The sequence below is a fragment of the Taudactylus pleione genome, unplaced genomic scaffold, assembly GCF_031769625.1.
Source record: "Taudactylus pleione unplaced genomic scaffold, aTauple2 ptg002059l, whole genome shotgun sequence".
Classification (NCBI taxonomy): Eukaryota; Metazoa; Chordata; class Amphibia; order Anura; family Myobatrachidae; genus Taudactylus; species Taudactylus pleione.
In genome coordinates, this window is record NW_028286454.1 from 130,875 (window position 1) to 155,634 (window position 24,760).

General features: G+C 48.0%; 1 protein-coding gene across 1 annotated transcript in view; it reads right to left on the reverse strand.

The window, feature by feature from the left end:
• LOC148435696 (sodium-coupled neutral amino acid transporter 3-like) overlaps positions 1–24,760 on the reverse strand; it is a 137,015-nt gene that overhangs the window by 57,600 nt on the left and 54,655 nt on the right. Inside the window, exon 2 of the mRNA XM_088465630.1 lies at positions 1,428–1,537. Within this exon, the coding sequence (XP_088321756.1) occupies positions 1,428–1,510 (83 nt within the window). The 5' untranslated portion in view covers positions 1,511–1,537. The remainder of the gene's footprint in view (positions 1–1,427; positions 1,538–24,760) is intronic.

Here is a 24,760-nt window from a genome sequence, read left to right on the forward strand (position 1 = left end):
AGCGGGGAGCACGGGGTAAGGGGATACAGAGCGGGGAGCACGGGGTAAGGAGATACACAGGAGGGAGTACGGGGTAAAGAGATACATAGGAGGAAGCACAGGGTAAGGAGATACATAGGAGGGAGCACAGGGTAAGGAGATACATAGGAGGGAGCACGGGGTAAGGAGATACACAGGAGGGAGTACGGGGTAAAGAGATACATAGGAGGAAGCACAGGGTAAGGAGATACATAGGAGGGAGCACAGGGTAAGGAGATACATAGGAGGAAGCACAGGGTAAGGAGATACACAGGAGGAAGAACAGGGTAAGGAGATACAGAGGGGGGAGCACAGGGTAAGGAGATACAGAGCGGGGAGCACAGGGTAAGGAGATACAGAGCGGGGAGCACGGGGTAAGGAGATGCACAGGAGGAAGCACAGGGTAAGGAGATACAGAGCGGGGAGCACAGGGTAAGGAGATACAGAGCGGGGATCACAGGGTAAGGAGATACAGAGCGGGGATCACAGGGTAAGGAGATACAGAGCGGGGATCACAGGGTAAGGAGATACAGAGGGGGGAGCACAGGGTAAGGAGATGCACAGGAGGAAGCACAGGGTAAGGAGATACAGAGGGGGGAGCACAGGGTAAGGAGATGCACAGGAGGAAGCACAGGGTAAGGAGACACAGAGCGGGGAGCACAGGGTAAGGAGATACAGAGCGGGGATCACAGGGTAAGGAGATACTTAGGAGGAAGCACAGGGTAAGGAGATACATAGGAGGGAGCACAGGGTGAGGAGATACATAGGAGGGAGCACAGGGTGAGGAGATACAGAGGGGGGAGCACAGGGTAAGGAGATGCACAGGAGGAAGCACAGGGTAAGGAGACACAGAGCGGGGAGCACAGGGTAAGGAGATACACAGGAGGGAGCACAGGGTAAGGAGATACAGAGCGGGGAGCACAGGGTAAGGAGATACATAGGTGGGAGCACAGGGTAAGGAGATACACAGGAGGGAGCACAGGGTAAGGAGATACAGAGCGGGGAGCACAGGGTAAGGAGATACATAGGTGGGAGCACAGGGTAAGGAGATACAGAGTGGGGAGCACGGGGTAAGGAGATACAGAGCGGGGAGCACGGGGTAAGGAGATACAGAGCGGGGATCACAGGGTAAGGAGATACAGAGCGGGGATCACAGGGTAAGGAGATACATAGGAGGGAGCACAGGGTGAGGAGATACATAGGAGGGAGCACAGGGTGAGGAGATACATAGGAGGGAGCACAGGGTGAGGAGATACAGAGGGGGGAGCACAGGGTAAGGAGATACACGACTTGGTACATAGGGACTTACAGGATTGTTCAGTAATGGAATCCCAGTGACATTGTAGACAGTACGATCAGTAAGGGACAGAATGCAGTGTGCGAGTTCAGAGAACAAGAAGTAATTGTACCTGGGTTCCGGTCTTCCCAAATTCCCATTTGTTTTTTCGCATAATCCCATATCCACCATTTCTGTCTGTGCAGGAAAATCCATGACTGGAAGTCAGTGTCGCTCAGCGCACTACAATACACAAACACAACACATGAACTATCCGGCCTCTCTCCTGTCTGTGAGTGCACATGTGTGTTTACAGCAAACTATAACGCTCCTCCTGCTCCCTAAAAACAAACATGATAAGGAGAGTGATCTGAGGGCGTGAAAGGCGCACACCTGCACAGCGGCCGGGAAAGTAAGGGACAGCGAGATGCACACTGGTGTGTTCCCATCAGCTGATCATAGGTGCATTTATTTACTTCTGTGTGTGTCTTAGATGGAGATATAGGGAGAGGTAATACGGAGTATTAGATGGAGATATAGGGAGAGGTAATACGGAGTATTAGATGGAGATATAGGGAGAGGTAATACGGAGTATTAGATGGAGATATAGGGAGAGGTACTACAGAGTATTAGATGGAGATATAGGGAGAGGTAATACAGAGTATTAGATGGAGATATAGGGAGAGGTAATACAGAGTATTAGATGGAGATATAGGGAGAGGTAATACGGAGTATTAGATGGAGATATAGGGAGAGGTAATACGGAGTATTAGATGGAGATATAGGGAGAGGTAATACGGAGTATTAGATGGAGATATAGGGAGAGGTAATACGGAGTATTAGATGGAGATATAGGGAGAGGTAATACGGAGTATTAGATGGAGATATAGGGAGAGGTAATACGGAGTATTAGATGGAGATATAGGGAGAGGTAATACAGAGTATTAGATGGAGATATAGGGAGAGAGGTAATACGGAGTATTAGATGGAGATATAGGGAGAGGTAATACGGACTATTAGATGGAGATATAGGGAGAGGTAATACGGACTATTAGATGGAGATATAGGGAGAGGTAATACGGACTATTAGATGGAGATATAGGGAGAGGTAATACAGAGTATTAGATGGAGATATAGGGAGAGAGGTAATACGGAGTATTAGATGGAGATATAGGGAGAGGTAATACAGAGTATTAGATGGAGATATAGGGAGAGGTAATACAGAGTAATAGATGGAGATATAGGGAGAGGTAATACAGAGTATTAGATGGAGATATAGGGAGAGGTAATACAGAGTATTAGATGGAGATATAGGGAGAGGTAATACAGAGTATTAGATGGAGATATAGGGAGAGGTAATACAGAGTATTAGATGGAGATATAGGGAGAGAGGTAATACAGAGTATTAGATGGAGATATAGGGAGAGGTAATACAGAGTATTAGATGGAGATATAGGGAGAGGTAATACGGAGTATTAGATGGAGATATAGGGAGAGGTAATACTGAGTATTAGATGGAGATATAGGGAGAGGTAATACGGAGTATTAGATGGAGATATAGGGAGAGGTAATACAGAGTATTAGATGGAGATATAGGGAGAGGTAATACTGAGTATTAGATGGAGATATAGGGAGAGGTAATACAGAGTATTAGATGGAGATATAGGGAGAGGTAATACGGAGTATTAGATGGAGATATAGGGAGAGGTAATACAGAGTATTAGATGGAGATATAGGGAGAGGTAATACGGAGTAATAGATGGAGATATAGGGAGAGGTAATACGGAGTAATAGATGGAGATATAGGGAGAGGTAATACGGAGTATTAGATGGAGATATAGGGAGAGGCAATACAGAGTATTAGATGGAGATATAGGGAGAGGTAATACGGAGTATTAGATGGAGATATAGGGAGAGGTAATACAGAGTATTAGATGGAGATATAGGGAGAGGTAATACGGAGTAATAGATGGAGATATAGGGAGAGGTAATACGGAGTAATAGATGGAGATATAGGGAGAGGTAATACGGAGTAATAGATGGAGATATAGGGAGAGGTAATACGGAGTATTAGATGGAGATATAGGGAGAGGTAATACGGAGTATTAGATGGAGATATAGGGAGAGGTAATATGGATGATTTATGATACGAGTTTATAGTAAGACAGAGGGAAGCCTATTCTGTAATGCAGATGGATAGCTGTAGTGAATGGGTGATTAGTGGTGAAGATTTGGGAAGTGTAGTAGATTACAAAGGTTGCAGTAAAGCCTGCGTACCACCTCCCTCTGTGATGTCACAGTAAGAACGCAGTGTTCTAGTCACTGACCAAATAGTTTGGAATTGTGAAAGAAAGGCTCCTGCGACCCTGAACCTGTCCAGACCCACTCCTCCCCTGAAATCTCGCAGAGGTGTTATCTGGTCAAAATCCACTGTTATCCGGAAAACCAGGTGTCACTGGCTTTCACCTGCTATGTGTGACCATTAACCAATGTGTCCCTGTCAGTGTTGCCCAATAACTCCTATTTCTCATAATAATCATCTCTGTGTAATACAGCGAAAGTAAAAGTTTGCTGCAGCTGCTGGGGCTCATTCACAAACACAAAGCAGTGGGACTGAAAATCTGTTATGATGCTTAGACCTTTGCGTTGGCACGCACCTATGGTACAGTGACTGCAACAAGGCTGGGTGGCAATGAATACACAGAACTAGTTACTTATCGGCCAGTGAAGACAGAAGCATAGATGTGCCAGTCCAGCGCCTCTGGTGCAAAATAACATCTACATTTACAGTGCGCTGTCCATTCATAAATGACACACACACACACACACATATATATATATACACACACACACATATATATATACACACACACACACATATATATATATATATATATACACACACACACATATATATATATATATACACACACACACATATATATATACACACACACACACACACACATATATATACACACACACACACACATATATATATACACACACACATATATATATACACACACACACACACACATATATATATATATACACACACACACACACACATATATATATATATATATATATACACACACACACACACACATATATATATATATATATATATATATACACACACACACACACACACACAATCTGTCACTCAGACTATGACAATGGTCACATGGTGACGGCGTGGTCAGATCGTCTCCATAACGGCAGCTCTATGTGGGGTGTTCCCGGTATGCAGTGCTTAGCACCTACCAAAACTGCTCCAAGAAAGGACACCCGGTGACGGGGTGATGGGCGCCCAAGGCTCAGTGATGTGTGAGGGGAGGGAAGACTAGCCCGTATGGTCCTATCCCACAGAGGAGCTCCTGTAACACATATTGCTGGGAAATGTAATGCCGGCTATGATAGAGAGGTGACAGAACACGCAGAGCATCGCAGCTTGCTGAGTATGGGGCTGCTAAGCTGCAGACTGGTCACAGTGCCCATGCTGACCCCTGGTCCACCCCGAAAGCACCTACAACCGGGCGTGCGAGTGTCAGAGCTGGGCCATGGCGCAATGGAAGAACGTGACCTGGTCTGATGAATCACGGTTTTTCTTACCTCATGTGGACGGCCGGGTGCGTGTGCGTCATTTACCTGGGGAAGAGATGGCAGCAGGATGGGAGGACGGCAGCTGGCGGAGGCAGTGTGATGCTCTTGGCAATGTTCTGCTGGGATACCCCGGGGTCCTGGCATGCATGTGGGTGTTACTGTGACACGTACCAGCTACCTAACCATTGTAGCAGACCACGTACCCCCCTTCATGGCAGCGCTATTTCCTGATGGCCGTGGCCTCTCAGCAGGATAATGCACCCGGCTGTCACACTGCAGATATTGCTCAGGAATGGATGAGGAACATGACAGAGATCAAGGTGTTGACTTGGCCTCCAAAGTCCCCAGATCTCAGTCTGATGGAGCATCTGTAGGAGGTGCTGGAAAAGCAAATCCGAGCCATGAGGCCCCAACTCACACCTCACAGGACTTATAGGATCTGCTGCTAGCGTCTTGGTGCCAGATAGCACAGGACACCTACAGCCGGCACAATGTTAGGCAGGTGGTGTTATTGTCATGTCTGACAGGTGTATGTCCAGTGTGCATCTGCTGACATATCCTCCCTGTCCTCATTTATACATCTTACAATATTAGTATAATACAATATACTGTAAACCTATTACTGGGAAAATATAATAATATAATAACAAATACAATATTCAGAGAAGAACAGCGCACGGTATGGCTGCGTCACTGTTGACATGGACATGGTCGCCCCACATATATCACTTACAGGTCACCTGAGAGAGACGGAACGTTAATGAGATTTTAGTCCATTTCCAGAAACTGTGATCACATGTCACCATTTGTGCCTCTCGCAACGTAACAGACGCCAGCGTTATCTGCACCACAAATATTGATTATTGTCCTTGGCAATGTGCCCTCACAACAACCTGTAACTAATGTTGCAACAACACAAATGCTGTATACGTAGGCAGGCCGAGCATGTGAGGGCGGAACAGATAGGGCATATACATCTGCAGATCTATGGATGGAGCACAGAAGCCTTTCTGCCCGTGGCTGCCCCTATGCCTCTGACTAAGCGCGTTGGCACAGGCAGCTGTTTCTATAAGTTAGTGAGGACCCTGGGAAGGGGGTGGGGGGTGTAAAATAGGTCTCCTTCCTATGGCAGGGGCTGGGTGGGAGAAGAGTACTAGCTGCACTAATGTCACCTTCACTTCGCCCAAATGGAAGAGGGAGATATCCTATGACGGGCGGCCTCTGATATAGCATGGAGTCCTCTGCGCAAATACAATATGTCAATCGGTGGGCCTGGGTCAGACGCAATGGCAATTTCTGCAGATTTCTGGCTATGTCTGCGCTAGGGATGAGCCGTTCAGCTTTGGTTCGGATCTTCCTGCAAGTTCGGATCTCAGACCGAACTTAAAACGACCAAACTTAAACATTATCTTTCGTATCTGTGCCCAGATATCTGTAAAAGATGGCGTTTTGCCTCGTTCCGAGATCCGAACTCAGCAGGAAGATCCGAACCAAAGCCGAACAACTCATCTCTAGTTCGTACAGAATCAGTAGTGGACGGAATTGTAAAGCTGCACGCAAGCAGCTTTGCAATTCCGTCCTTGCAAATGCAGCAAGTGTATAACACCCCCTGTATGACACCCCCTTGTATGACACCCCCCTGGATGACACCCCCCCTGGATGACACCCCCCCTGGATGACACCCCCCCTGGATGACACCCCCTGCTGGATTTGCGATCCCAGCACTGCGACTGAAGTGGCAGGCTGGGATAACTGGACGCCGCTGGCCAGCTGAGAATGCCTCAGCTTACACAGGCAGCCGGCTAGTGAGGCCAGGCAACTGTGGGCCTGATACAGACACGTCCGCTATCGCTGTGCGCTCACAAGTGCCCCGTTGTTTTGCGCATGTGCACACTTCGTTCAGCGCGTGCGCAAACTACTCTGTGCGATCGCAGGCCAGTCGCTCGCTTAGCAAAGACAGCCCAGTGAAATGAGAGACAGGAGAGGCCGTTTGTGGGTGGTAACAGGGGCAGGAGACTAATAACGGGGGAGTGGAGGTGCAAACGCAGGCGTTCCTCGGTGTTTCAACGACATTTTTAAGGCGTGCATAATTAACAGGCAGCGTCACAGTACACGTCACCAGCCTGTTTTTTACACTGAAGTCCTCGCAGTGCTTGCGGCAGGGTAAGGCAACCACAAGCGCTGCGATCGCTACCGATGGTGCTCAATGTACCAATGTTTTAATACACTTCCTGGATATGACGTGCGCTAGTGGGCGTCCCAACATACGCTAATGGGTGTCTGCATACACAGAGCGATCGCTCACACCGCCAAAGTGTGTGTGCTTATGCCTTAGCGAGAGCTCGCTTCCCATGGCGTCAATTTGAAAAATTTGCATACGCTGGATGCGAGCGATCGCATCTAGCGAACTTGTCTGAATCAGGCCCTGTGTCCATTGAAGCAGATCCTGACTTTGCTACTTCCAGAAACAGGGCCAACACCCCCCCGTTTCCGGGAACGTGCCGACCGTCCCTACACCTTAAATGCTTCTGTCTGTCAATCGGGCAGAGGCATAGCAGGGGCGGCATGCGATCACGCAGGACCTGTCTGCACATGAGAACGGCTCCTGCGCACGCACAGATTCATGATAATTGAGAATCTACGGTCAGCATTGCGCAATGAATCAGCCCCAAAGTCACAGTTGCAAATTTAGAAGCCCGCATGGAGAAGTACACTGACAATATGCTGCGCGGTGACTGGGAGGCGTCTATTCAGACGCACAAAGATGGGACTGATTCATACGCGCACGCAGTCCCCGTTCACCCGCAAATGACCAATGTTTTGGGTACTGCGCATGCACCGGGTCCGCAGTGCACATGCGCTGTGATGTCACTGTGATCCTGGTCGCAGTGCCCCAGACTCCACAGCATCAGGTATTCTGAGTAAGCTGAGGCTTGGGACCCGATTCAGACACCCCCGCTAGGAAGCGTTCGCTCATAGCTGCCGATGGTTTGCACTGTGCGCATGCATCGCAGTGCGCATACTAATCCTAGCGATCGGGAAGCGTACGTTCGCCGAGCATAGACAGCCCAGCAGAGTGAGTGACAGGGGAAGCAGTATGTAGGTGATGACAGGGGCTGGCCACTAGAAATGGGGGAGTGGAGGTGCGAACGCAGGCGTGCCTGAGCATCTAAACGCCGTTTCAGAGGCGTGCATAATTAACAGGCAGCATCATAGGACATGTCATCTGGTTGGATTTTACACTGAAGTACTCACAGTGCTCGCGGTAGGGTATATTCGACCTCAAGCGCTGCGAATGCATCCGATGATATTCGATGGTTACATACACTTCTTGGAGATGAGGGCGTCTTAAGACAGGCTGGTGGGCGTCTGCATACACAAAGCGATCGCACGCCAAGACACAGTGGGCGTGCTTATGCCTTGCCGTGTGATCACCTGCCGTGCCGTCACTTAGCGAATTTGCTTACACTGGGAGCGAGCTTACGCATCTAGCGAGGGGGTCTGAATCGAGCCCTTGGTCTTTTGCCTTCAGACGCCTCCTTCACAGCAAAGACGCAGCAGCGACGCTAATAGCGTCCATCTCTGAATCAGGCGCTATGGGAGTGTCTGTGACAGTGTTTAGGTACACAGAGGCCCAACCACTCACATGGGAGGCAATACTCGGACGATGAAACTGCACCTGCCACAGGGCTAGTGCGACCGATGGTGGCGTCTAAAGACACACCAATCGGTATTTCATCGTCTTCAGGCAGTGACAGTGGGCGCCTCAGTCCTTGCAGGTTAGTACGCAAGGACTGAGCGCCATTTGCATGAAGTCGCAGACGTGCATCCAACTCAGAATCTCAGAAATGTTAGGGTGCGCAATACATCAATGCTTTACCGCATTGCGCAATACATCACAGCTTTAACACATAGGAGAGCGGATGCATAATGTACCTGACAGGAAAGCTTTGCACTGCTACATTATCCAATATTAAGTTACACCCTAGTTACATCCTCTGGGTGCAAGTCTTTGCCACTATACGGGATCATTTCTCATGTATGTCTGTAGGTACACATATGTGCAGTCATTATACGTGACATTAGCACAGCACATTTATGTATACAGACATATGACACCTGCAGTGCACACGCTCAGCCCCCCATCCCCCCCCCATTTCCATAGACACTGTGACCTGATATAACCCCGTCCTGCCTGTAGGTGTATGTGAAATGTGAGCCCGTCGAGCCCAGTGCTGACCCCATTCTGTATTTATAGGACAGGAGCTGCAGGGTAAGGCCTCAGAGTATGCAGAGCCACAGGCGTCCATGTTTATATATGTACCCCTGGTGCTGTTCCACCGCCAGAATGAAGAAATAACATATGGGCAGGATTTGTGCATGTATGACGTAGCAGACGTTACATGGTAACCATGACACAAGCCAATGTAGCACACGCACGTCCCTCCCAAACATCCAGCTTCATTTACTACTGAACTTAAATTACTATAATTAATTAATGAACTCGTTCAGGAGAGGCAACGGCAGGTTAAGGAACCGATGCAGAGTTGGCCAATATGGATTCAAAAATTAAGCTTCGAAAATCTAGACATGAAAAAAAAAGCAGATTTCAACCCATTTGCTGAGGTGTGCGCATCGTCAGATACACCCAGCCCTGTATCAGTAACATACGGTTACATCAGGCGTACTTACACCCATTTGCTGAGGTGTGCGCATTGTCAGATACACCCAGCCCTGTATCAGTAACATACGGTTACATCAGGCGTACTTACACCCATTTCCTGAGGCGTGCGCATTGTCAGATACACCCAGCCCTGTATCAGTAACATACGGTTACATCAGGCGTACTTACACCCATTTGCTGAGGTGTGCGCATTGTCAGATACACCCAGCCCTGTATCAGTAACATACGGTTAAATCAGGCGTACTTACAGCCATTTGCTGAGGTGTGCGCATTGTCATATACACCCAGCTCTGCATCAGTAACATACGGTTACATCAGGCGTACTTACACCCATTTGCTGAGGTGTGCGCATTGTCAGATACACCCAGCTCTGCATCAGTAACATACGGTTACATCAGGCGTACTTACACCCATTTGCTGAGGTGTGCGCATTGTCAGATACACCCAGCTCTGTATCAGTAACATACAGTTACATCAGGCGTACTTACACCCATTTGCTGAGGTGTGCGCATTGTCAGATACACCCAGCTCTGTATCAGTAACATACAGTTACATCAGGTGTACTTACACCCATTTGCTGAGGTGTGCGCATTGTCATATACACCCAGCTCTGTATCAGTAACATACGGTTACATCAGGCGTACTTACACCCATTTGCTGAGGTGTGCGCATTGTCAGATACACCCAGCCCTGTATCAGTAACATACAGTTACATCAGGCGTACTTACACCCATTTGCTGAGGTGTGCGCATTGTCAGATACACCCAGCTCTGTATCAGTAACATACGGTTACATCAGGCGTACTTACACCCATTTGCTGAGGTGTGCGCATTGTCAGATACACCCAGCCCTGCATCAGTAACATATAGTTACATCAGGCGTACTTACACCCATTTGCTGAGGCGTGCGCATTGTCAGATACACCCAGCCCTGTATCAGTAACATACGGTTACATCAGGCGTACTTACACCCATTTGCTGAGGTGTGCACATTGTCATATACACCCAGCTCTGCATCAGTAACATATAGTTACATCAGGCGTACTTACACCCATTTGTTGAGGCGTGCGCATTGTCAGATACACCCAGCCCTGTATCAGTAACATACGGTTACATCAGGCGTACTTACACCCATTTGCTGAGGTGTGCGCATTGTCAGATACACCCAGCCCTGCATCAGTAACATATAGTTACATCAGGCGTACTTACACCCATTTGCTGAGGTCTGCGCATTGTCAGATACACCCAGCCCTGTATCAGTAACATACGGTTACATCAGGCGTACTTACACCCATTTGCTGAGGTGTGCACATTGTCATATACACCCAGCTCTGCATCAGTAACATACGGTTACATCAGGCGTACTTACACCCATTTGCTGAGGCGTGCGCATTGTCAGATACACCCAGCCCTGCATCAGTAACATACGGTTACATCAAGCGTACTTACACCCATTTGCTGAGGTGTGCGCATTGTCAGATACACCCAGCCCTGTATCAGTAACATACGGTTACATCAGGAGTACTTACACCCATTTGCTGAGGTGTGCGCATTGTCAGATACACCCAGCCCTGCATCAGTAACATACGGTTACATCAGGCGTACTTACACCCATTTCCTGAGGCGTGCGCATCATCAGATACACCCAGCCCTGTATCAGTAACATACGGTTACATCAGGCGTACTTACACCCATTTCCTGAGGCGTGCGCATCGTCAGATACACCCAGCTCTGTATCAGTAACATACGGTTACATCAGGCGTACTTACACCCATTTCCTGAGGCGTGCGCATCGTCAGATACACCCAGCCCTGCATCAGTAACATACGGTTACATCAGGCGTACTTGCACCCATTTGCTGAGGAGTGCGCATCGTCAGATACACCCAGCCCTGTATCAGTAACATACGGTTACATCAGGCGTACTTACACCCATTTCCTGAGGCGTGCGCATCGTCAGATACACCCAGCTTTGTATCAGTAACATACGGTTACATCAGGCGTACTTACACCCATTTCCTGAGGCGTGCGCATTGTCAGATACACCCAGCCCTGCATCAGTAACATACGGTTACATCAGGCGTACTTACACCCATTTCCTGAGGCGTGCGCATCGTCAGATACACCCAGCCCTGTATCAGTAACATACGGTTACATCAGGCGTACTTATACCCATTTCCTGAGGCGTGCACATCGTCAGATACACCCAGCCCTGCATCAGTAACATACGGTTACATCAGGCGTACTTACACCCATTTGCTGAGGCGTGCGCATCGTCAGATACACCCAGCTCTGCATCAGTAACATACGGTTACATCAGGCGTACTTACACCCATTTGCTGAGGCGTGCGCATCGTCAGATACACCCAGCCCTGTATCAGTAACATACGGTTACATCAGGCGTACTTACACCCATTTCCTGAGGCGTGCGCATCGTCAGATACACCCAGCCCTGTATCAGTAACATACGGTTACATCAGGCGTACTTACACCCATTTCCTGAGGCGTGCGCATCGTCAGATACACCCAGCGCTGCATCAGTAACATACGGTTACATCAGGCGTACTTACACCCATTTCCTGAGGCGTGCGCATCGTCAGATACACCCAGCCCTGCATCAGTAACATACGGTTACATCAGGCGTACTTACACCCATTTCCTGAGGCGTGCGCATCGTCAGATACACCCAGCCCTGTATCAGTAACATACGGTTACATCAGGCGTACTTACACCCATTTGCTGAGGTGTGCGCATTGTCAGATACACCCAGCCCTGCATCAGTAACATACGGTTACATCAGGCGTACTTACACCCATTTCCTGAGGCGTGCGCATCGTCAGATACACCCAGCCCTGTATCAGTAACATACGGTTACATCAGGCGTACTTACACCCATTTCCTGAGTCGTGCGCATCGTCAGATACACCCAGCGCTGCATCAGTAACATACGGTTACATCAGGCGTACTTACACTTATTTGCACACGTTACCTTCACTCACAGACATACACAAATACACACATTAGCCTCACACAGAGACATATACACACACGCGTTAGCCACACACAAAGGTATACAGACACACGTTAGCCTTACAGACATACATGCCCACACATTATTCTTACACATAGACATACACAGAAACACAGAGGGCCTGATTCAGAGCAGCTCGTAAGCGGCCGCTCGTTCGCTCTGAGCGATGTTTGCCCAACTGCGTTGCGTATGGATCGTTATACGCATGCGCGAACCAGTCAGTGCGGTCGAAATTCATGTGCTCGCAAAATAGCGAATGCCTGATAATTTGAGTGACAGGAGGAGGCGTATGTGGGTGGTAACAGGGGAAGGTGCTTGAAAACGGGGAGTGGAGATCCGAACGCAGGCGTGCTTAAAGGTCAAAACGGGCGTTTTAAGGGTGTGCATAATTAATACAGCAGCGTCATTGACCACGTCACTGAGTTATTTTATAGTCAGAACTGCTCGCAAAATAGCGGTTGAAAAAACCAACCACAAGAATAGCGAGCAGTTCATACGTTGGTCGATGTACTCGATTAATCTAATAAATAGCGGACATGACGTAGGATGCGAGCGGCCAGGGGGCGTATTTTTTCAAAAAACGACCGCAAGTTTGGTTCGCTCGTTCAAACCTAGAGGCGTGAACAGACCGCAAAGAGCGAACGGTTGATTTGAATAGCCACCCCTATTTTCTGGTCGAGCGAGCGCTAATTGCGTCCGGCTCTGAATCAGGCCCAGTATCCTCACATAGACACACGTTAGCCTCACACATAGACACAAACATACAGTAGCCTCACACACACACGTTAGCCACATAGATAAACATACATAGACTTGAGCCTCACACACGTTAACCTTACACACAGACACACACACACGTTAGCCTCACACGCAAATGTACAAGCACACAACAGGCCTTGGGATGGATTCTGACCCAGGGTGCTGGTGTCATATATAAAAATAAGCATTTTAATAACATCAAGAAAGATAATGAGCCACCAGACACATAGAGGAAGGGGCCGTGTTTGTAGATCAGAGATAAGCCAGCTGCATGCACACAGTCCCGGGGCAGATACACTGGATCTTCTCCTCTATCTGGCCAAGACCCGCTAGCTAATGGCAAACTCTTTGTTCAAACAAATTTGCCTCCAACTTTCTGATTACAGAAATGCTAATTATACCACATACCAACCCCTCTCCCTCCAACACTAACTCAGGGGCACCAGAGATAGACTCACGTGTCACGCATCGGAGAGGATCATCTCTACCCTGCCTGCCACAGGACCCCTACCATCCTATCTCACTGCTCACCTTGGTCCCGACTTTAGGGGTCTTTAGAAGTGGAGATGTTACCCATAGCAACCAATCAGATTCTAGCAAATATCTTTTAGAAAGTGCTAGATAAAGTAGAATCTGATTGGTTGCTATAGGCAACATCTCCATTTCATTCCAGTCCATTCTTGTTATATAAACATCCACATACCTATACAGCGCACATGCACCAAAATGCTTTAGCGTATATCGGAGGCGAGCAGACGTAAGATGTGTACAGTATCGGTGTGCAGGGAGGACGCACTCCCGGGAAGGCCTGAGGTAATGATGATGGCGTCTGCTGCTTCTGATTGGCTGAGACCCTTCCAATTGATACTTCATTAATTAGTATCACAACTGGATTATTACAAGTTGCAGCTGCCTATTGGGATTTCCTAATTCTCATTTCTATATGGTCAACTACAGGAATAATCTCATTTCATTTATAAATTGAAAAAAATCCAGATGGAGGTGGGTTGGGGAGGGGGGATTAGCTTTCATTATATCTTATAAGGAAAATACAACATTTCCATGTATTTACACTGCTGCACGCAATGGCGGTATTCAAATAGCTGAGCAATTTATTCTCTGATATCTCCTACAGCACATGAGAGCGTACGCACAAGGGGATGACGCAGTCGGGTCAGACGGTGTCAGAAATGTGTAGGAGACGTGATGGCGTTCCTGGGCAGTGACTAGCAGTGCTCCGTTCTGTGGGCGTCTTATGGGAGTGTCTCCCTCCATCACATACTGCTCTACCCCTCTGCCCCAGTGCTTATATTACATCTCCCTCCATCACATACTGCTCTAGCCCTCTGCCCCAGTGCTTATATTACATCTCCCTCCATCACACACTGCTCTACCCCTCTGCCCCAGTGCTTATATTACATACCCCTCCATCACATACTGCTCTACCCCTCTGCCCCAGTGGTTATATTACATCTCCTTCCATCATATACTGATCTACCCCTCTGCCCCAGTGCTTATATTACATCTCCCTCCATCAAATACTGCTGTACCCCTCTTCCCCAGTGCTTATATTACATCTCCCTCCATCAAATACTGCTGTACCCCTCTGCCCCAGTGCTTATATTACATCTCCCTCCATCACATACTGCTCTACCCAGTGCTTATATTACATCTCCCTCCATCACATACTGCTCTACCCCAGTGCTTATATTACATCTCCCTCCATCACACACTGCTCTACCTCTCTGCCCCAGTGCTTATACTACATCTCATTCCATCATATAGTGCCCTACCCCTCTGCCCCAGTGCTTATATTACATCTCCCTCCATCACATACTGCTCTACCCCTCTGCCCCAGTGCTTATATTACATCTCCCTCCATCACATACTGCTCTACCCCTCTGCCCCAGTGCTTATATTACATCTCCCTCCATCACACACTGCTCTATCCCTCTGCCCCAGTGCTTATATTACATCTCACTCCATCACATACTGCTCTACCCCTCTGCCCCAGTGCTTATATACATCCCCCTCCATCACATACTGCTCTACTCCTCTGCCCCAGTGCTTATATTACATCTCCCTCTATCACACACTGCTCAACTCCTCTTCCCCAGTACTTATATTACATCTCCCTCCATCACACACTGCTCTACCCCTCTGCCCCAGTGCTTATATTACATCTCCCTCCATTGTATAGTGCTCTACCTCTCTGCCCCAGTGCTTATATTACATCTCCCTTACATCTTAAGGACACAGCCCTTTCTTGGTTCTCTTCCTACCTATCTGATCGCTCTTTTTCTGTTCGTTTTTCTGATTCTGCCTCCTCTTCGCTACCTCTATCAGTTGGAGTACCGCAAGGCTCTGTCTTAGGTCCTTTGCTATTCTCAATCTATACCACCTCTCTTGGCAAACTAATACGCTCTTTTGGATTTCAGTACCATCTGTATGCGGATGATACTCAAATCTACCCATCCTCTCCAGATTTATCACCATCTGTGCTGGTCCGTGTCACTGAATGTATTTCTGCCATTTCATCTTGTATGTCATCTCGCTACCTGAAACTTAATATTTCTAAAACAGAATTAATTATATTTCCACCGGCCAATAACAGTTACCAATCTGATCTCTTTATCACTGTTGATAACTCAACAATCCACCCCACCCCACAAGCTCGCTGCCTTGGTGTCATCCGTGATTCTGAATTGTCCTTTGTTCCCCACATTCAATCTGTCTCAAAATCCTGTTACATACATCTAAAAAACATATACAAAATTCGACCATATCTCACACAAGACACTGCAAAAACTCTAATCCATGCACTCATTATTTCCCGCATTGACTATTGCAATAGTCTCCTTACTGGTCTTCCCAAAAACAGGCTATCGCCATTACAATCCATTATGAATGCAGCTGCGAGGCTTATCTTCCTTGCCAAACGTTCATCGTCTGCTGCCCCGCTCTGTCAGTCCCTCCATTGGTTGCCGGTTTTCTACCGTATTCAATACAAAATACTGTTACTTACACATAAGGCCATTAACCGAATTACACCAACATACATCTCTTCACTCATCTCAAAATATCTCCCAACCCGACCTCTCCGCTCAGCACAAGAACTGCGTCTCTCATCCCCACGCATTACTTGCTCCCATTTACGGTTACAGGACTTTCTTCGGGCTGCACCCACTCTATGGAATGCCTTACCACACACAATAAGACTTACCTCTACTCTTCAATCCTTCAAGCGTTCCCTGAAAACTCACCTCTTCAGACAAGCTTATCAGATTCCAGAACCGACCACATAACCTTCATAGCTTCCATGTCTTATCACATCCCCTCTCACAGTCCACACATAACCTCACATATTGTCTTTCTTTCACATACTCCTGACATTTTGCCGACATTCCTGTGTGACTGGATCAAGCAGCCCACCAAGAAACTCTGCATTCTGGCCAGACCAAATTGCAATATATATAGCACCTATCCTTGAGTATCAATGCCTGTTTCCCTATAGATTGTAAGCTTGCAAGCAGGGCCCTCTTACCTCTATGTCTGTCTGTTATTACCCTGTTTTGTTCTATCAATGTTTCCAATTGTAAAGCGCAACGGAATATGCTGCGCTATATAGGAAACTGTTAATAAATAATAAATAAATCTCCCTCCATCACATACTGATCTACCCCTACATCTTCCTTCATCACACACTGCTCTACCCCTCTGCCCCAGTGCTTACATTACATCTCCCTCCATCACACACTGCTCTACCCCTACATCTTCCTTCATCACACACTGCTCTACCCCTCTGCCCCAGTGCTTATATTACATCTCCCTCCATCGTATAGTGCTCTACCCCTCTGCCCCAGTGCTTATATTACATCTCCCTCCATCATACACTGCTCTACCCCTCTGCCCCAGTGCTTATATTACATCTCCCTCCATCACACACTGCTCTACCCCTACATCTCCCTCCATCACACACTGCTCTACCCCTCTGCCCCAGTGCTTATATTATATCTCCCTCCATCTCACACTCCTCTACCCCTCTGCCCCAGTGCTTATATTAGATTTCCATCCATCACACACTGCTCTACCCCTCTACCCCAGTGTTTATATTACATCTCCCTCCATCACATACTGCTCTACCCCTCTGCCCCAGTGCTTATATTACATCTCCCTCCATCACATATTGTTCTACCCCTCTGCCCCAGTGCTTATATTACATCTCCCTCCATCACATACTGCTCTACCCCTCTGCCCCAGTGCTTATATTACAGCCCCTTCCATCACACACTGCTCTACCCCTCTGCCCCAGTGCTTATATTACATGTGCCTCCATCACATACTGCTCTACCTCTCTGCCCCAGTGCATATATTACATCTCCATCCATCACATACTGCTCAACTCCTCTTCCCCAGTGCTTAGATTACATCTCCCTCCATCACATACTGCTCTACTCCTCTGCCCCAGTGCTTATATTACATCTCGCTCCATCACACACTGCTCTAACCCTACATCTCCCTCCATCACACACTGCTCTACCCCTCTGCCCCAGTGCTTATATTACATCTCCCTCCATCGTATAGTGCTCTACCTCTCTGCCCCAGTGCTTATATTACATCTCCCTCCATCACATACTGCTCTACTCCTCTGCCCAAGTGCTTATATTACATCTCCCTCCATCACACACTGCTCTACCCCTCTGCCCCAGTGCTTATATTACATCTCGCTCCATCACACACTGCTCTAACCCTACATCTCCCTCCATCACACACTGCTCTACCCCTCTGCCCCAGTGCTTATATTACATCTCCCTCCATCGTATAGTGCTCTACCTCTCTGCCCCAGTGCTTATATTACATCTCCCTCCATCACATACTGCTCTACTCCTCTGCCCAAGTGCTTATATTACATCTCCCTCCATCACACACTGCTCTACCCCTCTGCGCCAGTGCTTATATTACATCTCCCTCCATCACACACTGCTCTACCCCTACATCTCCCTTCATCACACACTGCTCTACCCCTCTGCCCCAGTGCTTATATTACATCTCCCTCCATCGTAAAGTGCTCTACCCCTCTGCCCCAGTGCGTATATTACATCTACATCCATCACACACTGCTCCACCCCTCTACCCCAGTGTTTATATTACATCTCCCTCCATCACATACTGCTCTGCCCCAGTGCTTACATTACATCTCATTCCATCACATTCTGCTATAGCCCTCTGCCCCAGGGTTTATATTACATCTCCCTCCATCACATACTGCTCTACCCCTCTGCCCCAGTGCTTACATTACATCTCCCTTCATCACATGCTGCTCTACACATCAGCTTATATTACATATCCCTCCATCACATACTGCTCTACCCCTCTGCCCCAATACCCCTCTGCCCCAGTGCTTATATTACATCTCCCTCCATCACATACTGCTCTAACCCTCTGCTGATATTACATCTCCCTCCATCACATACTGCACTACCCCTCTACCCCAGTGCTTATATTACATCTTCCTCCATCACATACTGCTATACCCCTCTGCTCCAGTGCTTATATTACATCTCCCTCCATCACATACTGCTCTACCCTCTCTGCCCCAGTGATTATATTACATCTCCTTCCATCACATACTGCTCTACCTCTCTGCCCCAGTGCTTATATTACATCTCCCTCCATCACATACTGCTCTACCCTCTCTGACCCAGTTATTATATTACATCTCCCTCCATCACACACTACTCTACCCCTCTGCCCCACAGCTTATATTACCTCTCCCTCCATCACACATTACTCTACCCCTCTGCCCCAGAGCTTATATTACATCTCCCTCCATCACATACTGCTCTACCCCTCTGCCCCAGAGCTTATATTACATCTCTCTCCATCAGATACTGCTCTACCTTCTCTGCCCCAGTGATTATATTACATCTCCCTCCATCACATACTGCTCTACCCCTCTGCCCCAGTGCTTAAATTACATCTCCCTCCATCACATACTGCTCTACCCCTCTGCCCCAGTGCTTAAATTACCTCTCCCTCCATCACATACTGCTCTACCCTCTCTGCCCCAGTGCTTATATTACATCTGCCTCCATCACATACTGCTCTACGCCTACATTTCCTTCCATCACACACTGCTCTACCCCTCTACCCCAGTGCTTATATTACATCTCCCTCCATCACACACCGCTCTATTCCTCTTCTCCAGTGCTTATATTACATCTCCCTCCATCACATACTGCTCTACCCTCTGCCCCAGTGCTTATATTACATCTCCCTCCATCACACACTGCTTTACCACTCTGCCCCAGTGCTTATATTACATCTCCCTCCATCACATACTGCTCTACCCCTCTCCCCTATACCCCTCTGCCCCAGTGTTTATATTACATCTCCCTCCATTACATACTGCTCTACCCCTCTGCCCCAGTGCTTATATTACACCCCCCTCCATCACACACTGCTCTACCCCTCTGCCCCAGTGCTTATATTACATCTCCCTCCATCACATACTGCTCTACCCCTCTGCCCCAGTGTTTATATTACATTTCCCTCCATCACAAACTGCTCTACCCCTCTTCCCCAGTGCTTATATTACATTTCCCTCCATCACACACTGCTCTATTCCTCTTACCCAGTGCTTATATTACATCTCCCTCCATCACACACTGCTCTGCCCCTACATCTCCCTCCATCACACACTGCTCTACCCCTCTGCCCCAGTGCTTATATTATATCTCCCTCCATCTCATACTGCTCTACCTCTCTGCCCCAGTGCTTATAATACATCTCCCTCCATCATACACTGCTCTACCCCTCTGCCCCAGTGCTTACATTACATCTCCCTCCATCACATACTGCTCTGCCCCAGTGCTTATATTACATCTCCCTCCATCACATACTGCTCTACCCCTCTGCTCCAGTTCTTATATTACATCTCCCTCCATCACATACTGCTCTACCCCTCTGCACCAGTGCTTATATTGCATCTCCCTCCATCACATACTGCTCTACACCTCTGCCCCAGTTCTTATATTACATCTCCCTCCATCATAAAGTGCTCTACCCCTCTGCCCCAGAGCTTATATTACATCTCCCTCCATCACATACTGCTCTACCCCTCTGACCCAGTGCTTATATTACATCTCCCTCCATCACACACTGCTCTACCCATACATCTCCCTCCATCACACATCTGCTCTACACCTCTGCCCCAGTTCTTATATTACATCTCCCTCCATCATAAAGTGCTCTACCCCTCTGCCCCAGAGCTTATATTACATCTCCCTCCATCACATACTACTCTACCCCTCTGACCCAGTGCTTATATTACATCTCCCTCCATCACACACTGCTCTACCCATACATCTCCCTCCATCACATACTGCTCTACACCTCTGCCCCAGTTCTTATATTACATCTCCCTCCATCATAAAGTGCTCTACCCTTCTGCCCCAGAGCTTATATTACATCTCCCTCCATCACATACTGCTCTACCCCTCTGCCCCAGTGCTTATATTACATCTCCCTCCATCACATACTGCTCTACCCTCAGCTCCAGTGCTTATATTACATCTCCCTCCATCACACACTGCTCTACCCATACATCTCCCTCCATCACACATCTGCTCTACCCCTCTGCCCCAGTGCTTATATTACATCTCCCTCCATCACATACTGCTCTACCCCTCTGCCCCAGTGCTTATATTACATCTCCCTTCATCACACACTGCTCTACCCATACATCTACCTCCATCACTCTGCTCTACCCCTCTGCCCCAGTGCTTATATTACATCTCCCTCCATCATAAAGTGCTCTACCCCTCTGCCCCAGAGCTTATATTACATCTCCCTCCATGACATACTGCTCTACCCCTCTGCCCCAGTGCTTATATTACATCTCCCTCCATCACATACTGCTCTACCCCTCTGCTCCAGTTCTTATATTACATCTCCCTCCATCACATACTGCTCTACTCCTCTGCACCAGTGCTTATATTGCATCTCCCTCCATCACATACTGCTCTACACCTCTGCCCCAGTTCTTATATTACATCTCCCTCCATCATAAAGTGCTCTACCCCTCTGCCCCAGAGCTTATATTACATCTCCCTCCATCACATACTGCTCTACCCCTCTGACCCAGTGCTTATATTACATCTCCCTCCATCATACACTGCTCTACCCCTCTGCCCCAGTGCTTATATTACATCTCCCTCCATCACACACTGCTCTACCCATACATCTCCCTCCATCACACATCTGCTCTACCCCTCTGCCCCAGTGCTTATATTACATCTCCCTCCATCACATACTGCTCTACCCCTCTGCTCCAATACCCCTCTGCCCCAGTGCTTATATTACATCTCTCTCCATCACATAGTGCTCTACCGCTCTGCTTATATTACATATCCCTCCATCACATACTGCTCTGCCCCAATACCCCTCTGCCCCAGTGCTTATATTACATCTCCCTCCATCACACACTGCTCTACCCTCTGCCCCAGTGCTTATATTACATCTCCCTCCATCACATACTGCTCTACCCCTCTGCCTCAATACCCCTTTGCCCCAGTGCTTATATTACATCTCCCTCCATCACATACTGCTCTACCCCTCTGCTTATATTACATATCCCTCCATCACATACTGCTCTGCCCCTCTGCCCCAGTGCTTATATTACATCTCCTTCCATCACATACTGCTCTACCCCTCTGCCTCAGTGCTTATATTACATCTCCTTCCATCACATATTGTTCTACCCCTCTGCCCCAGTGCTTATATTACATCTCCCTCCATCACATACTGTTCGACCCCTCTGCCCCAGTGCTTATATTACATCTCCCTCCATGACATACTGCTCTACCCCTCTGCCCCAGTGCTTATATTACATCTCCCTCCATCACATACTGCTCTACCCCTCAGCTCCAGTTCTTATATTACATCTCCCTCCATCACATACTGCTCTACTCCTCTGCACCAGTGCTTATATTGCATCTCCCTCCATCACATACTGCTCTACACCTCTGCCCCAGTTCTTATATTACATCTCCCTCCATCATAAAGTGCTCTACCCCTCTGCCCCAGAGCTTATATTACATCTCCCTCCATCACATACTGCTCTACCCCTCTGACCCAGTGCTTATATTACATCTCCCTCCATCATACACTGCTCTACCCCTCTGCCCCAGTGCTTATATTACATCTCCCTCCATCACACACTGCTCTAACCATACATCTCCCTCCATCACACATCTGCTCTACCCCTCTGCCCCAGTGCTTATATTACATCTCCCTCCATCACATACTGCTCTACCCCTCTGCTCCAATACCCCTCTGCCCCAGTGCTTATATTACATTTCTCTCCATCACATAGTGCTCTACCGCTCTGCTTATATTACATCTCCCTCCATCACATACTGCTCTGCCCCAATACCCCTCTGCCCCAGTGCTTATATTACATCTCCCTCCATCACACACTGCTCTACCCTCTGCCCCAGTGCTTATATTACATCTCCCTCCATCACATACTGCTCTACCCCTCTGCCTCAATACCCCTTTGCCCCAGTGCTTATATTACATCTCCCTCCATCACATACTGCTCTACCCCTCTGCTTATATTACATATCCCTCCATCACATACTGCTCTGCCCCTCTGCCCCAGTGCTTATATTACATCTCCTTCCATCACATACTGCTCTACCCCTCTGCCCCAGTGCTTATATTACATCTCCCTCCATCACATACTGCTCTACCCCTCTGCCCTAGTGCTTATATTACATCTCCCTCCATCACATACTGCTCGACCCCTCTGCCCCAGTGCTTATATTACATCTCCCTCCATCACATATTGTTCTACCCCTCTGCCCCAGTGCTTATATTACATCTCCCTCCATCACATACTGCTCTACCCCTCTGCCCCAGTGCTTATATTACAGCCCCCTCCATCACACACTGCTCTACCCCTCTGCCCCAGTGCTTATATTACATCTGCCTCCATCACACACTGCTCTATTCCTCTTCCCCAGTGCATATATTACATCTCCCTCCATCACATACTGCTCTACCTCTCTGCCCCAGTGCTTATATTACATCTCCATCCATCACATACTGCTCTACCCCTCTGCCCCAGTGCTTATATTACATCTCCCTCCATCACACACTGCTCTACCCCTACATCTCCCTCCATCACACACTGCTCTACCCCTCTGCCCCAGTGCTTATATTACATCTCCCTCCATCGTGTAGTGCTCTACCTCTCTGCCCCAGTGCTTATATTACATCTCCCTCCATCACATACTGCTCTACTCCTCTGCCCAAGTGCTTATATTACATCTCCCTCCATCACACACTGCTCTACCCCTCTGCGCCAGTGCTTATATTACATCTCCCTCCATCACACACTACTCTATTCCTCTTCTCCAGTGCTTATATTACATCTCCCTCCATCACACTGCTCTACCCCTACATCTCCCTTCATCACACACTGCTCTACCCCTCTGCCCCAGTGCTTATATTACATCTCCCTCCATCGTAAAGTGCTATACCCCCCTGCCCCAGTGCTTATATTACATCTCCCTCCATCACATACTGCTCTACCCCTCTGACCCAGTGCTTATATTACATCCCGCTCCATCACATACTGCTCTACCCCTCTGCCCCAGTGCGTATATAACATCTACATCCATCACACACTGCTCTACCCCTCTGCCCAAGTGTTTATATTACATCTCCCTCCATCACATACTGCACTGCCACAGTGCTTACATTACATCTCATTCCATCACATTCTGCTATAGCCCTCTGCCCCAGGGTTTATATTACATCTCCCTCCATCACATACTGCTCTACCCCTCTGCCCCAGTGCTTATATTACATCTCCCTTCATCACATGCTGCTCTACACATCAGCTTATATTACATATCCCTCCATCACATACTGCTCTACCCCTCTGCCCCAATACCCCTCTGCCCCAGTGCTTATATTACATCTCCCTCCATCACATACTGCTCTACCCCTCTGCTGATATTACATCTCCCTCCATCACATACTGCTCTACCCTCTCTGCCCCAGTGATTATATTACATCTCCTTCCATCACATACTGCTCTACCTCTCTGCCCCAGTGCTTATATTACATCTCCCTCCATCACATACTGCTCTACCCTCTCTGACCCAGTTATTATATTACATCTCCCTCCATCACACACTACTCTACCCCTCTGCCCCACAGCTTATATTACCTCTCCCTCCATAACACACTACTCTACCCCTCTGCCCCAGAGCTTATATTACATCTCTCTCCATCAGATACTGCTCTACCTTCTCTGCCCCAGTGATTATATTACATCTCCCTCCATCACATACTGCTCTACCCCAGTGCTTA